Source organism: Culex quinquefasciatus, chromosome 1 (assembly GCF_015732765.1).
Source record: "Culex quinquefasciatus strain JHB chromosome 1, VPISU_Cqui_1.0_pri_paternal, whole genome shotgun sequence".
Classification (NCBI taxonomy): domain Eukaryota; kingdom Metazoa; phylum Arthropoda; class Insecta; order Diptera; family Culicidae; genus Culex; species Culex quinquefasciatus.
In genome coordinates, this window is record NC_051861.1 from 14,912,936 (window position 1) to 14,929,275 (window position 16,340).

Consider the following 16,340-nt stretch of genomic DNA (forward strand, 5'->3'; position numbering starts at 1 on the left):
AGTAAAGTTTATTTCTGTTTCCTCAACAGCCTGCGATACCGTTCACGGAGGGCGTCGATCCGCTGAATCTGATCGTGGACGATGCTGTCATCGCTTCGTGGAACAACGAAGGACTACCATCGGACAGGATGTCTTCGGAGAATGCCGCCATCCTAACGTATTCTTCCCGCTGGCCGTTGATGATTGATCCTCAGCTGTAAGACAATCGTTAAGCTTGGTGGACCTTTTCAGCAGAAACTTTCTTTGTTTACAGGCAAGGAATCAAGTGGATTAAGCAGAAGTACGGAAGTGACCTGACCGTTCTGCGGCTTACCGCCAAGGGTTATCTGGACGTGATTGAAAAGTGTATAGTCAACGGAAGCATTCTGCTGATTGAGAACATCGGCGAGACGGTTGATGCCGTGCTGGATCCGCTTCTGGGGCGTATGCTGGTCAAAAAGGGCAAATGTTTGCGCATGGGAGAGAAGGAAATTGACTACAATCCCAAGTTTCAGCTGATTCTCCAGACGAAGCTTGCAAATCCTCACTACAAGCCGGAAATGCAAGCGCAGACCACGCTCATTAACTTTACCGTCACTAGGGATGGTCTGGAAGAGCAGTTGCTCGCCGAAGTGGTTAAAGCCGAACGACCTGATCTCGAGCAGCAGAAAGCGGATCTTACGACTCAACAAAACACGTTCAAGATTACACTCAAGATGCTGGAAGATGATCTGCTAAGTCGGCTCTCGTCGGCTGGCGAGAACGTGCTGGAAGACGCCAGTCTGGTCTTGAACCTGGAGAAGACCAAAAAGACGGCAGCAGAAGTAGAAATCAAAGTGCGCGAAGGCAAGAAGACATCCGAGGCTATCGACATCGCTCGTGAGAGTTACCGACCAGCGGCGGAACGTGCCTCCATCCTTTACTTTATCCTGAACGACCTGCACAAGATCAACCCAATCTACCAGTTTTCGCTCAAAGCCTTCACGACTGTCTTCAAGGATGCCATTGCCGTAACTCCCCCAGCAGAGAAGTTGAAAGATCGCGTGATCAACCTTATCGATTCGATTACGTTTGCCGTGCACATGTACACGAGCCGTGGTTTGTTCGAAAAGGACAAGCTGATCTTTATGGCCCAGATGGCGATTCAGATTTTGCTGCAGGCGAAGGAGATAGATCCGGCCGAGTTGGACTTTTTGCTGCGGTTCCCGTTCACACCGAACTTGACGTCGCCGTTTGACTTTTTGACGAACGCCGGTTGGGGTGGCATTAAGGCGCTGTCGAACATGGATGAGTTCCGTTCGCTGGACAAGGATATTGAGGGGTCGGCCAAGAGATGGCGCAAGCTGATCGAGTCGGAGTGTCCGGAGCGGGAGAAGATGCCCGGCGAGTGGAAGAACAAGAACGCTTTGCAGCGACTTTGCATCATGCGTTGCTTGAGACCGGATCGGATGACGTACGCGGTTCGGGCGTTTGTTGAGGAGAAATTGGGCGCCAAGTTTGTCGAGGCTAGGATGGTCGAGTTTGACAAGTCCTTCAAGGAAACAAGTTCGTCAACGCCAGTATTTTTCATTTTATCTCCCGGGGTGGATCCACTGAAGGACGTCGAGAAACTTGGCAAAAAGATGCGCTTCTCGACGGACAACGGCAACTTCCACAACGTATCGCTTGGTCAGGGTCAAGAAGTGGTGGCTGAAGGTGCAATTGACGTAGCGTCCAAGGAAGGTCACTGGGTCATCCTTCAAAACATCCATCTGGTCGCGAAGTGGCTTGCTACGCTGGAGAAGAAGATGGAAGCAACGCTGGAAGATGCGCATGAGAACTATCGACTGTTTATCAGTGCTGAGCCAGCCATGTCCGCCGAGTATCACATAATTCCGCAGGGAATCTTGGAGTCTGCGATCAAGATCACAAATGAGCCGCCGACGGGAATGCTGGCAAATATTCACAAATCTTTGGACAATTTTAACCAGGAAACGCTGGAACAATGTGGAAAGGAAGCGGAGTTCAAGGCAATACTCTTTGCGCTGTGCTACTTCCATGCCGTAGTCGCTGAACGGAGGAAGTTTGGTCCTCAGGGTTGGAACCGGGTCTATCCGTTCAACGTGGGTGATCTGACAATCAGCGTGTATGTTCTGTACAACTACTTGGAAGCGAACAATCGCGTTCCGTGGGAAGATTTGCGCTACCTTTTTGGAGAGATTATGTACGGAGGACACATTACCGACGATTGGGATAGACGGCTTTGTCGGACCTACCTGGAAGAGTTTATGCAGCCCGAACTGGTCGATGGAGACTTGAACCTCTGCATCGGCTTTCCAGCTCCACCAAATTTGGATTACGTCGGCTATCACAATTACATTGACGACAACCTACCCGTTGAGTCCCCGTACCTCTACGGACTGCATCCGAACGCTGAAATTGGTTTTCTTACGACCCTCTCGGAGCAGCTGTTCAAGACCATTTTCGAGTTGCAACCGCGTGACTCGGGAGCTACCAGTGGATCTAGCGTTAGTCGTGAAGACGTTGTCAAGTCCATCATCGAAGAGTTTAGCGACAAACTGCCGGAGGAGTTCAACATGCCCGAACTAATGGCGCGTGTCGAAGATCGCACGCCGTTCGTGATCGTAGCCTTCCAAGAGTGCGAGCGGATGAACATTTTGGTTCGGGAAATGAAGCGTACTCTGCGGGAGCTGATGTTGGGACTCAAGGGCGAGCTGACCATTACATCGGACATGGAAGACCTGGAATCGTCGCTCTTTTTCGATCACGTGCCCGACAACTGGACAAAGCGGGCGTACCCGTCGATGTTTGGCCTTCAGTCGTGGTTTGCCGACCTGACAATCCGTATCAAGGAGCTAGAAGCGTGGTCCAACGACTTCAATCTACCTTCGTCGGTGTGGCTAGCGGGATTCTTCAATCCGCAGAGCTTCCTGACGGCTATCATGCAGCAGACGGCCCGCAAGAACGAGTGGCCGCTGGACAAGATGTGCCTCAGCTGTGACGTTACGAAAAAGTTCAAGGAGGACATTAGCGCTCCGCCGAGAGAGGGAGCTTACGTGAACGGGCTGTACATGGAGGGGGCACGCTGGGATACGAACATTGGTTCCATTGCGAGCTCGCGGTTGAAGGAGCTGTTTCCACAAATGCCGGTCATTTTTATCAAGGCGATTACGCAGGACAAACAGGACACGAAGAATATCTACGAATGTCCGGTGTATAAGACGAGGTATGTTGAAAGTTCTTGAAAATTGTTCAAAGTTTTGATAAATATGCTCCGTTACAGGATTCGCGGACCGACCTACGTGTGGACCTTCAATTTGAAGAGCAAGGAGAAGGCGTCCAAGTGGACTCTGGGAGGTGTTTGTTTGTTGCTGCAAGTTTAACTGAGCACTGTGAGTTTGCTGTGATGGATTTGTGAAGTTCACCTTTTAGAGTTTGTGTTCTGAAATATATTCATATTGATTGCTTGAAAAAAAGTGTTTGGGTTTGTATTTAAATATATTATTAATCTAAGTCTATGTACAATTAAATCCAAAACAATGCCCCCTCATCCCACCGGCTTCAGGTAGCCCTGCTCACAGCTCGCCACATTCTGCACCATGTCTTCCCCGATCGCGTCCAAATCGATTTGTTCCCGCATGCAACTGCTCGCCAACAGCTTCTCAAGCCGCTCTCGAATCGCTCCAAAGTTTGGCCTCTCAACGGGCATTGCACTCCAGCAGGATCGCATCAGCTCGTACAGTTCATCTCCACACCCAGCAGGTTTCTCCATCCGGTAGCCCCGGCGAAGTTCCGCAATCAAACTACTCGCCGCCAGATGCGGGTACGGATTCCCTCCGAGGGTGCAGATCTCGTACAGCAGAATCCCGAAAGACCACACGTCACTCTGCGTCGTGTACATTTGGTGTGTCAGCGATTCCAGCGCAAGCCACTTGATCGGCAGCTTGCCTGCACCTCGCTTGCGGTATTGGTTGTCCTGGTACACGTCCCGACTGAGACCAAAGTCGGAAATTTTGACGACCCGCCCGGCACCGATGAGCACGTTCCGTGCGGCCAAATCCCGATGCACGACCTTGTTGCGAGCGAGAAAGTCCATTCCGGTTGCAATCTGGCTGGCGAAATCAAGCAGTTCTGAGCTGGAGATAGGCGGGGTTAATTGCTGGTAGCACTGGTTGTCCACGGCGTTCTGGTTGGTGGAGTTGTTGTTGACGTCTTCGTTTATCAGGGAGTACAGCTTGTTCTCAATCGGTTCCGGACAGATGTTTTTGTACTCTTGGGATCGCTTTTCGTTGACGAAGGAAGTATCAAAGTTGAACACGCTTTCCGGTCGTTTGATTTCGGCCAATCCCGGAGTTTTGCAGTCCAGATATTCCGGGAGGGCGTTAATCTCCTTCTGCTTCATGATCTTTTGCCACTCGTTGCGCAAATAGTTGAGCAGATTTCCTTCGCTACAGTACTCTGTAAGAAGCATCATTTCGTTGGGACGTGCTGTGAAGTGACCCACAATGCCAACCACATTTGGGTGAGATCCAACGGATTTCATGACATCGATCTCCTGCTGGAACTCCTGGATGTTCTGCACGCTTGGGTGCTCCTTGAGCATCTTGACTGCGACATCGGTTCCGTTGAGAGTTCCCTTGCGTACCAATCCGAATGCTCCTTCGCCAAGGACTTCCAAAAGTTGAACTCGCTCGAACTCGATCTCCATTGCGTCGTCGAACGCTGGCAGTGAGGTGACTGCCTCTTGCTGCTGCTTGACCGGCTCCAGCTTGATACCGTATTCCGAGTCCTGATCGTGAAAAGTTCCCTTGTTACGCATCTTTCGACAAATCACAAGACTAACCGAACAAAGTGAAAAGATTGCACTAATCACAATCGCCAGTATCCAGTGACCGCTCCAATCGGCAAGTGCCGCAACAGGACCAACGTTCAACGCCCGGATGATACTCTGCGCTGGTGACGATCGATTATTTGCGTGAGCCGTAATCATCACCTCATACTGTGGTCCGCTCAATTCAAACGACTCAATGAGAAGGTGACTCTGCGTGCCTCTGACATTTTGCTCGACCGAGTTGGCCGTTTCGTCGTTGGCTCCAAGATCCAGATCGAACAGCTTCACAATGTAGAAATCCGGGAGGAAACGCGGCTGATCCCAACTTATGTTGAACTGGTAGCGATCTTCAGGCAAACGTTTGGCGATCACCCGGATATTTTGAACAGCTTCTGGGTCGCAAAAGTCCCCACTGTTGTACCAATCGAGACAGTTGGGAGTACTAAACGACGTCCAGTGGAGCTCGCTTTGGAACGTTGGATGACGGGGATTCGTTGCACGTATCGCGATCTCATACTCTTCGTTCAACAGCAACGACTCGATCGTGTGACGGTACAGACTGGAGGTTTGATCCACGTAAACCTGCTGCAACTGGTAGTCTGGGGACTCATTGGCGTAGCATAGAACCTCGTAATGACAGCTACGATCGCTGGACGGTTCCCAAGCTATGATTGCGTCCAGCAAGGAAGGATTGTCGGAGTTTGCACTGTAGCTCACAACACTAATTTCGGTGATCTCTCCCGGTTGGTAGTCGAGTGGAAGCGTTTCAAGTGTTTGTTCTTGTGCGGTCATGAGTTCACCACTTGAACTGAGAATGGTCGCAGACACGATGAACGGTTTATTCGGGAACAGGTTCTCGATTCGAACTACCGAACTGTTGCTGACGTAAACGATCAGCCCACTGTTCAACAAGGCGTCCACTTCTTTCACTTTGATCACGTAAATGTATACGACATTCGTAGCATTACCGTCGAACTGCTGCCGAACGTCAACCATCAACGTTGTACTATCGCGACAAACCAACTCAACTCGGAACGACTTGTGCGGATGTTCAAACGTAACTCCATCCAGCACTCCGGGTTCCGAACACCGCTCGTAGCACTTCTCCTTTAGCTCCACTCCTCGTGCCAAGCATTTCGCAACACAGGCACTTATCTTGTACAACTCCTGCTCCTCCTGATCGGTGTGAAGTCGCAGCTGATTGCAACAGACTTGGTTTAACGTAACAATCACCACCAACAGTGCCGTCAACGGAGACATCGTGCGTGATCTACCGTGTACGACCAACGAATCCAAACTGGTTGCTTTCTCTTTTGCAGCAACAAACGAGTGATGACAGGTTTGGACACTTCCGTACACTTTATACCGCGTGTTTGAGGCGGTCAGGTACTTGAATACGGATTTGGGCCAGGTAAGAGCAGGCAGCCCTGGACGGTTCTACTTGTTGTTTTTTCCCCCTTTCTGCTAGTTCTAGTTCTTATTGCTGAAGAGACACACTGATAGAAGTTAGATTGTGGTTCTACCTAATGCTGGAATGTTCTGCCTGCGCTGCCAGAAAATAGTTTGATTTGTTCTTTCTGGAGACATGCACCAATCCAGATTATTATTACAAGACTCCTATCCAGATTACTATCATACGGCAATAATTCCAATTCAATTTGTTAAATGATCAAACGAGGGTACAAACTGGCATTTTAAACTCAATTTTGCCCAAAATTTTGATTTAAGCAACTTTAAAAGTTAAAGTTTTGTGGTGGATAGATAAATAATTTAGTCGAGACAAAATTATCTTTGAAAATTTTAATCATAATTTCGCAAGGTGGCTCATCATACTCTTCCTTTCTGGTGGTGGCATGAAACATGCATAACGCGTGTTTTTCTATCCCTATACGAAAGCTTTTATGCTTTCTCCCCCAAGAAAGTTGCAAGGGTTCAAGTCTCTACTAAAAATTATGTAGAGTATGTTAAGAAGCTTACAGCTTACCCTTCTTGAATGGAATATATGCTGTGAAAGCGACAGCATTCAAACAAGAAACATCAAACTCTACAACTTTAACGAGCCAAATCGCTTTGTTGGTAAAAGTGTGAAACATTTTGTTCATCTACTAAAATGTTTACAAAAATGGTTTTGTTACAAAAAAAAAGTTCGTTTATATTTAGTTTTTATTCAATATCTATTCAATTAAAAAACCAATGATTTTACTTTCAAGTTAAAATTTATTAAATAAAATGATCAGTTTTTTCTACTTTTCACCAAATCAATTCCAATAAGAATTTCATTAAACAAATGTTTTGTACACAGGTATGAAAATTCATACCACTTCAACTTTTTCAGAAAGCTGCATCTGTTAAGCCCTTGAAACTGCACAAATGTTTCCACTGTTCAGTGAAAGCTCATCTCCAGTTTGATGAAGCAAAATGTATTGCGAGCATCTTACAATCCACCCATACTGGGTTCGAGCCTCAGCCAAATCAGAGTGCAGGCAAATTGAACAGACTGCGCATTCCGAAATATCTTTTCAATTGAGCGTAACTTTGAGTGAAAACAAGCACGGTTACACCGTAATGAAAAGATATTGTAGCATTCTTCGATGGAATCTCCTAATGAGAAAGTCATGCTTTGCAAACCGTGCGTAATGTCCCCCAAAGCACATTGATTCGAACAGTCGTGGAGCTTAATCGTAGGAATGGAGCTTTTTCGAAATGCTTGCGTGAAATATTTCCGAAATTGGAAATGTTTCAAACTGATTGATATTGAAATGAAAAATAGATTTTTTAGACGAAGATAGTTTATGGCATGACTGCTCACAAATCAGCATTTTTTTTTTAAGTTAAAAGGACTGGCTTTCTTCAAACGTCTAAAAAAATGATAGTTAAAAAAAATCAAAAACAAATTTCAAGTACTTTTTTTTAAATTAAAGCTAAACGTCAAAGCAACTTTTTCAAAACAATACAAAAAATGTAGAATTGAAAAAAATCAAGGTTTGTTTCAACATTTTTTTGTAAAATTTAATCAACAAAAAATTTGCGTTGAAACAAACCTTTTTTTTGTTGACTATATTCAACAAAAAAATTGTTGAAACAAACCTCATACACGCTGATTCTACAAAACATTTTTCTTCGTGTACCTTAGGCCTTAGGGTTTTTAGTTTATGTCTCTTTTTGATGGCGTATTATGTTTAAATCAAAGTAGGCTTCTTTTTGGGTCGAAATCCTTGACGACCCTGGGACCCCAGTGAAATTTTCAACTAAATCGGTGCAGATTTGGTGATTTTGTAGAACGTTATCACAATTATTCTACTCCGATTTGGCTTAAAATTTTATTTGATGGCCTAAAAGAAGCCTACTTTGATTGAAGACTTAAAACTACGCCACAAAACAATAAAAGGAGACAAGATAAATTTATTGAGATTAGCTAGTTTTTTTTCATAAAAATATATTTTTTGCAGCATTTTTATCCAAATTGAGGTACTAAGAAAAATGTTCTACTAAAAATGCTCATACATCTGAAGATAGTTTTAAATTATGTTTCAACAACTCTTAAAACTAATTTTGACTGTTCTTTAAGCAAAATTGTCCAAAGAATCCGATAATGCAGACCTTTTTCCGATCTCATTTGCATTGTGAAATTTTTGACACTTGAGCAACTCTCTACGAAATCTTTTTTATTTGACTCAAACTTTGTGGGGGTTGCGGATTTTTTGACCAGGTTTCTCTATGGCTCAAAAGTTGCGGATTTTTGTTCCTTAAAAAATATCAAAAAATCTCGAAAATAAAAAAATACGTATTTTGGGAAATTGAGTTTTAGTGAAAAAAAAGTTGAAAAAAAATCTGCAATTTGTTTTTCCGTGTACCTATTTTTTTCTCAAAAGTCCTCAACAATACCTACAACTTTGCGGAAGACACCAAATTGATCAGAAAATTCGCTCAAAAGTTACAGCTGTTTGAATATGATTTTTTTTTTTTTTTTTTTTTTTTTTTTAATCGTCTTTAAAAGTGTTAAATTTCTTAAAATACGGAGATCTCTTTATAATTTTCGGTTCAAAACATTTGTAGTTGAAGTGATGGAAGTGAAAGGCAGACTTTTTCGGTGAAATGTTTGAAATACGACTTTCACGACTCGGCAGAGTTGCTCCACCGGGAGGAGATGTCAGCAGCAACAAGAAGATCAGGACCTGGGTAACTTCACGAAGTGGCCATCAGCTAGAGCGTTGCCTGTGGTTCCAGTTCGACCAACATAAATTCCAGAATGGCGACGTCGTTTTTCAAGAATTGTCGAAGCAGATGTGGGTGGTGATCATCATCCATCCTCATTAAAGTGGGTCGCTTGCAGTTAATCGTGCGGTTTTAGGATTGCTGCCGGAAGCTCTGCTGATCAAGACAGGGATTCAAGAAAAGTCATGATTCATGTGACATGTGGCGAAACGATCGGAAATGAGCTGGTTTCGAAGATTCTTCGTATTTGGTGAGAGCTTTCCATTTTTATTTTCAATTGACACTTCCATCCACTCTAACATCCATACATTTCACTAAAGACCAACCACGCCAATCTTACTATATACGCGGTAGGGTGTTCCCTTGGTCGTTCGCTGTGAGTTGTGGATTGCCTGCTTCTCTAATGAAGGTTCGACTGAGGGGGCATGCTTATTAATTTCTCGTCGCTCCATACCCTCAGTGACGTGATGGGAGCAAGGGCGTCTATGCAAAGTGTCCCTTCACCCGCTACAAATTTCCGGCGCTTGGGGCGGGAAGAGGGAAACCATTTTGATCTATGCGCCGGTATTTGTAGCATTAAAATTCGTGCAAAAAAACTTATGCACGTGGGTGTACAGATTACGGAGTAAAAGATGATCGAATTGTTCACCTAGCGCTCACATGTGTTCCAGGACCAAGTTGCCTGCGGGTATGGGGATCATACATACATACATACATACATACAAAAGTTACAGCTGTTTGAATATTTACATACCATTTTTGTATGGACAGCAGCCAAAATTGTATGGAGACTTGTATGGGTGAACCAATGACGCAAAATAGCTTATTTGGTCATATGGAAGGCCCCGCCAAAGTTTGAGCCAAATCAAATAATACAAATAAAATCCATTTCCGGTTTTGGTAGAGAATTGCTCACTTTTAGTGTTTTTAAATCATCCTTTTTATTAATGTTTTCTTGATTACCATTAACTATTGCTGTAGAGAAAGCTGTCTAGATAGAGAAATCCAAACAATTTTAGGTTGCTTCAAATCCAATTGATTCGATTTTTATAAGACGGTGAAACTATTCGTAATAGCGTTAGGCCATTGCTAACCTTAATTCAAGTTATTGAACCCCCATCCCCCTCCCCTTTTCGATAATTTCAAAAAATTTGAGAGAGGCAATAAAAATGATTATGATTTTAATTTAAAATGAAAAAAAAAACGTTTAAAATTGATTTTAAATTATTCAGAATAAAATGTACGCTTAGTTGTACGGTTCGAAGAAAGTCTTTTAAATCTTTTTACAAATTTTAAATTTGGGACCACTGCAAAACTGTAATGACCTTCAAATCATTGTGTGATCCACTGCATATCAAAATTTCGAAAACCAGGATTCACATTTGATATCCATCTTTTTATTTTTTTACATAGTAAGTTGCTTATAATCGTACCTTATACCTGGGGAAAAAATGTAGCGAGTCTTAATTTTCCCTTTTTGTTTAGTTTAGTTTTTCTTATTCAACGTCTTTTGCAGAAGTTCTATTCCTTCAAAATCACTCAATGATCATCATCATCGCAGCTGTAACGCCATTTTTACGCGCCCTTTTTTCAGTACCTTCCACTTTAAGACAAGCCCTCTTTTTGCCATTTGAGACACAACTCAGTCCCCTATTTTCCTGTCATTCAGCAATCCCGCAAAACCCTAAACCACGCAGGCCATCCCTGAATCTTGAAATTTGATATCCTCATCCACTCTTCCTGTACCCATGCCAGTTTTAGTTCTCCAGTTTTGAGCGCCATCAGCCAATCCCTTACTTTTAGAAAGGTCGTCGAATATTAGGCCATTAGAAAAGCTGTCTGGTGGATTTGTACTTTTGTGGGCCCATCCCCACAGATCTCAAGTTACTTGCGCGATCGATCAACCCTGCGTCAGGGTGGTCCCATCTGTCCGGGACAAAAACATTTTCACAACTTCGCGCTAATCGACTTTATTGGCCTCTGGTCCAATAAAGCCATCCCGTCCGCGCGTTAATTTGCGCGCCACCAAATTACGCATAGCTACAAAAGGGTAGCATCAGATATTGAGAAGGGTCTATAAATGTCTTCATTCACGGGTGGAGCGGTCCACGATCAAACGAAAAATGCATCGCGACGACGACGACGGATTTATGAGTGGGACCATAAACTACACACAGTGTGCGTTTTTTTTCTGACGGATGGATCTCGGGTCAGCAGCTTCTGGTCTCTGGCTAAGAGGTGTTGTGATTAATGGATGGGATCGCACTAATGGACCAAAGCGGCGCAGCAGCGGGTCTTGTCAACGTTTGTGTGAATCAGTGTTTGGGCCCGGGGATGGATTGAATGACACCTTTCATTCATTAATTTCTAAAGTCGGAACGGATTGAACCGAACTGGAGAGCAGCGTATCGAAATGTGAGAAAACAGTGGTACACGGGTTTGGTCGCTGGTTCTGGGAGCGTCATCTGTTAGACTAACTAGTACCATTTTATCAGGTTTTCTTATGACGGGAATTAAGGACAATTTGATGAAATGTTTAATTCATAATACTCTTGAAATTTGTTCCGGAGATCCATTTTTCAAACAAAAAATCCTTCAAACTTGATGTACAAACTAATTCGATCCATTCATCGCTGGGCAATCCCACTGATTGCCGCTCCAGCTTAACGTCAAATCCGCATCAATTACGTTATGGATCGGTGGCAATTAGCAACGATGTTGACCGCAAGTATAGTGCGGTGCCGGATCGGCAGCGCACAGGACCTTCGTCGAAAATCGCACATCGGTCGGTCAGTATTTGTCCAGTTGTTTGCCAAAGTACTCAGATTCCCACGGAAAATCCCCCGAGCCCACCACATCAGCCTAATGAAGAAACCCAAGTCGGTTTAGGGTAGGCGCAGGCAAGTTTGACCAGCTTAATTATTTTCATGGAAAAAAAAGTTTTATCGTGCGATTTTAACAATCGAATGGTAATGAATTTAAAAAAAAAACAGCTCAAACTTTGCTTTCTTTACCCATATCAAACTATCTTGAGCTGTGCCAAAAAATCGACGCCATACTAAAACTTATTCTGATCCAAGCCGGGCATGACTTTGCCTGATGTATGGTTAGCCGGACCGATTTCGCATTTATTTGATTAAATTTTCGGACCATGTTTGTCTATCCTTCAAAGTTTGGCTAGTGAAATGTATTACGAGCCATATTTTTACCAAAAATGACTCCGAGGTTCACTTCTAACTGGTATCCTGAGGTCCTGAGATAGATTGCTATGAAAGCGATGAAATATTTGACCCAAAACAGCGAAAACAATGAGGTTCAGCAAATTGGAGAAGAGCAGTTCTCAACGAAATCCAATTTTTTTTTAATTTAGATATTTGTATTTTTCGAAAAGATCGCAAAATTTCACGAATGTTTCAAAAATGAAAAATATAGAGAATTTTCTCAGTTTTTCAAAAATATGTTTTTCCAAAGTGAACAAACATGTGCACTAATTGAAAAAATGGAAAACTGCGACTATTTTCAAAAAAGTTACTTAAAAATGGTTATAAGTTGAAAACGGTGCACTTTATGAAAATTTCACTTATGTACTTTTTGATTAAAAATTTGATTTTACGTCGAAAAATAAAATTGAAAATTTTTGCGACCAATATTTCGAGTTTTTTTTTTTAAATCAGTATTGATTCAAAAATTCATAACTCGGTCAAAGATTTTTTGCACAACCTGAAAATTTCTGAAAAGTTGGCATTTTATGTCCCCTAAAACCAAGGTATGTAGATTAGATAAGGTAAGGCGAGATTTTCTAGTTGTCAAAATAGTTAGCATGAAATGAAAAGTGAAAATTTTGCCATTTTTCGGGCAGATTTCACCGGATTTTTTTTCTGTAGTGTTGTTAAGCATACCGAACTGAACCGAAAAACGCGTTTCGTTGAATTTTTTTTTTTTGAAAAAATATTTTTGTTTTAAAAGCGCATTTTGATTCAGGCATGCTTAACAAACCTACAGAAAACAGAATCCGATGAAATTTGCTCGGAAAACGGTGGAATTTTCACTTTTCTGAAAATCTCCATATAGGGTATTTTAACCATTAGTGGACCCCCTAGTAGAGCCGAAGCATATTTTTCACAATTTTTCAATATTTTAAGCACTTTTTCATAACCCTTTGAACAAAATAATGGAATCTGAAGTGTTTTGAACAATTTTGAGTATTTGTTTCATCAGTTTTTTGTTTTTGAGCAGAAAAATAGCCATTTGAAACAAAAGTTTTTTTTGCCTGTTATGGACCCCCTTTTCCTATAGTGGACCCGGGTCCATAATCCGATTGTGGACCCGGGTCCACTATAGGCAAACTGTTATTTTTATACCTAATTTAACCGATATTTGATGTTTTGATGCATTGTGTAGGTCTAATGATAGATATAATGAATAAAAGATGGATTTTGCTCACTTTTCATCATGAACAAATATGTTTTGTTAACAAATTTGGCTTTAAACAACAAAAAACCTAACAGACATTTAAACACATTTATTTCCAAAAAAGATCAGAGAAAACGTTTCAAAAACCACTGTAAACATACAAATAATTAAAAAAGTAATTTTGATGCATTTTTTTCCATATTAATTACATAAATGATTGACCGAAACTAAACAATAGATTTGTTTACAGTTGCTGATAAAACCACGCATGTTTATTTAAAAAGAATGTTTTGTTATTGATTTATTATTAAAAAATATCATTTCAAACTGCAACTGTGATGCTTCAGTTAAGTACCATTAACTATAGTTTTGATTAATTATAAATTCTTTCAGCTTCAGCATATTTGGTACTTTTAACATGAAAACAGCTATATTTATACTCATAATTGAAAAAATATGTGTTTAGGTTGATTACAACAAACATTTATTGTATGTTTAAGAGAAACTTTTGCTTAAATACACAGTTTTCTTTATTTTTGCAAGTTAAATTAACAGGGGTCCACTTTTGGAAAAGTTTGGATTTTCGTTGTCCTATATTGGACCCCCCTAATTTTTGCTCGAAAATGAGCAGTTCTTCGCTTTATTTTAGTAAAGTTTCTTAAACTTACATTATTTCGACCTGCTGAAGTTTAATAATCAGTCAAAAAATGATTGGATTATTTTGGCTGAAAGGACACGTCAATGTCAGCCAACATTGTTTTAAATTATGCTGAACATGCCAAATAAAAAATTTGTAGACAAAAACACGCTTGAAATTGTGATTTTATTGATTTTTTCATCAAAAACCCTTCAGAGGGTCCACTATAGGAAAAGGATCCACTAATGGATAACGTACCCTAAAACCCGGGTTTCGTGCTAACTAACTATGTTGACAGCTGGAAAACCCGCTTTACCTTACTAAACTACATACATTGCCCTAAAACATATAAAAAATAGTGTTTTTTTTTTTTTGCAAACCAAGTTAGTGACAAAAAGTTAAATTAAAAATCACCAATTTTTTTACCGTATAGCATTTTTTTTAGTGTAGTCTTATCCATACCTACAACTTTGCCGAAGACACCAGATCGATCAAAAAATTCCTTAAAAAATACAGATTTTTGAATTATCATTATTAAAAGGACAACTGGAGGTTATTTTTTGTGCTTTTGTGTCGCATTTCGTATGGGGTGAGTGATTATGGTAACCGCGATAAGATGAGGTGGTTTTGTGCCTTTTTGAGAAAGTGTCTTTTATCGATAACCAGACACAGCTCAAGGGGGCTTTTGTCCACCTCCAATAAAGAAAAAATAACAAAAATAAATAACCGAATAATGGCATTCTTGGTGTGTTGGCAGTTGGGACGGAGTTCTGTCGAAGGTACGAAGCCGTTTGGATTTGTCATTCCATATGGAGTGTTAGTTTTTGAATTATTGTTAGTTATTTTACAGCTTCGGGACCATCCATAAACCACGTGGACACCTTAGGGAGGGGGTATGGCGATTGTCCACGGTCCATACAAAAAAAGATTTTTTTTGTATGGACAATTGTCCACGAAGGGGGGGGGGGGGTTGAGATTTCCAAAAAAGTGTCCACGTGGTTTATGGATGGTCCCTTCCTGGAATTATTTTAAATTAACTCTCTACACGAAAATGTATCTACTCACTATATGATTTATTTAAATATTCATATTATTCCTTAGCCTTTTCCTTTCCTGTAACATACCATCTCCTCATACGATATATGATCAAATTGCTGAAATTAACGAGCATTGGAGCATTTATATTTTAAATAACTGCTTTTTTTTATTTATTTTACAGCTTCTTGGAATCATATTGGTTTTATTTATTATATTAAAAATATTTATTATTTTCACATTTACACTTACAATTATATTTTGTAATTTATGAGCATGAGCATGAGCATGAGCATGGTTGACTGCCAATGAGCTGCTACTCCGTTATTGACAGATCAGCTGAAGTTAAACAATGAATCAAAAATGATCAGTGGGAGCCAACCATCCGTTCACTGTTTAACCCCTGAAGACCCCGACTTTATTAGTCAATACCGGCGCCCTCCCAAGAAGCCTGCAGTTCAACAAAAGGGAGGAATGTTAGTCCGATAGTTGAAGTTGCAGACTCATCAAGCACATAGTTTTTCGCTATATAATTGTTGATACCGCTTGAGACCGTTGAATCCACAGCATCTCCTTCAAGCATCACGTGATTATTTTTTTGGGTTAGTAGGATAAGGTATTGGCTTTTCGATGCCTCCCGAGCTACGATGCTATGGGGAGGACTTTCATAACAAACCCGTCGGCGAGCCTTCCGAGCAACGATGCTATGGGAAGGTCTTTCTAATTAGCACACCAAAACACTCGCGCACAGGTATTTAAATACTGAATAAATGTAATTTTTCATCACGACATTGATCATAAAGGAAGGACTTTTCTACAGTCATTTACAGTAATACTTAAACTTATTTTAATGCAACAATTCACACGACGTCATGCCTCCCGATCAACGATGATGTAGGAAGGACTTAAGCAAGCCAATCAGGATGAAACACGAAATAAAATTCTTTTCTTTTCACACACAATGCCACATAATTGACCGCGCGTCACCACCCAACTAATTGAACTGATTTTCTTCTGCTTGTGGGCAAGCCAACCAGGTTGAAACACGAAATAAAATTCTTTTCTTTTCACACACAATGCCACATAATTGACCGCGCGTCACCACCCAACTATTTGAACTGATTTTCTTCTGCTTGTGGGCAAGCCAACCAGGATGAAACACGAAATAAAATTCTTTTCTTTTCACACACAATGCCACATAATTGACCGCGCGTCACCACCCAACTAATT

General features: G+C 41.5%; 2 protein-coding genes across 4 annotated transcripts in view; one reads left to right on the top strand and one right to left on the bottom strand.

Moving 5' to 3' along the window:
- LOC6033009 (dynein beta chain, ciliary) overlaps nucleotides 1–3,455 on the top strand; it is a 33,366-nt gene extending 29,911 nt beyond the window's left edge. For all 3 annotated transcript variants that reach the window (XM_038252258.1, XM_038252266.1, XM_001843467.2), the window contains 3 exons: nucleotides 30–196; nucleotides 254–3,205; nucleotides 3,263–3,455. In XM_038252258.1, the coding sequence (XP_038108186.1) occupies nucleotides 30–196; nucleotides 254–3,205; nucleotides 3,263–3,362 (3,219 nt within the window). In that variant the 3' untranslated portion in view covers nucleotides 3,363–3,455. The remainder of the gene's footprint in view (nucleotides 1–29; nucleotides 197–253; nucleotides 3,206–3,262) is intronic.
- A 71-nt stretch (nucleotides 3,456–3,526) lies between these two features.
- Nucleotides 3,527–6,070, bottom strand: LOC6033008 (tyrosine-protein kinase receptor torso). The gene has a single exon (XM_001843466.2). It carries the CDS (start codon nucleotides 6,068–6,070, stop codon nucleotides 3,527–3,529), a length of 2,544 nt encoding a protein of 847 aa, XP_001843518.2.
- Nucleotides 6,071–16,340: the final 10,270 nt, after the last annotated feature.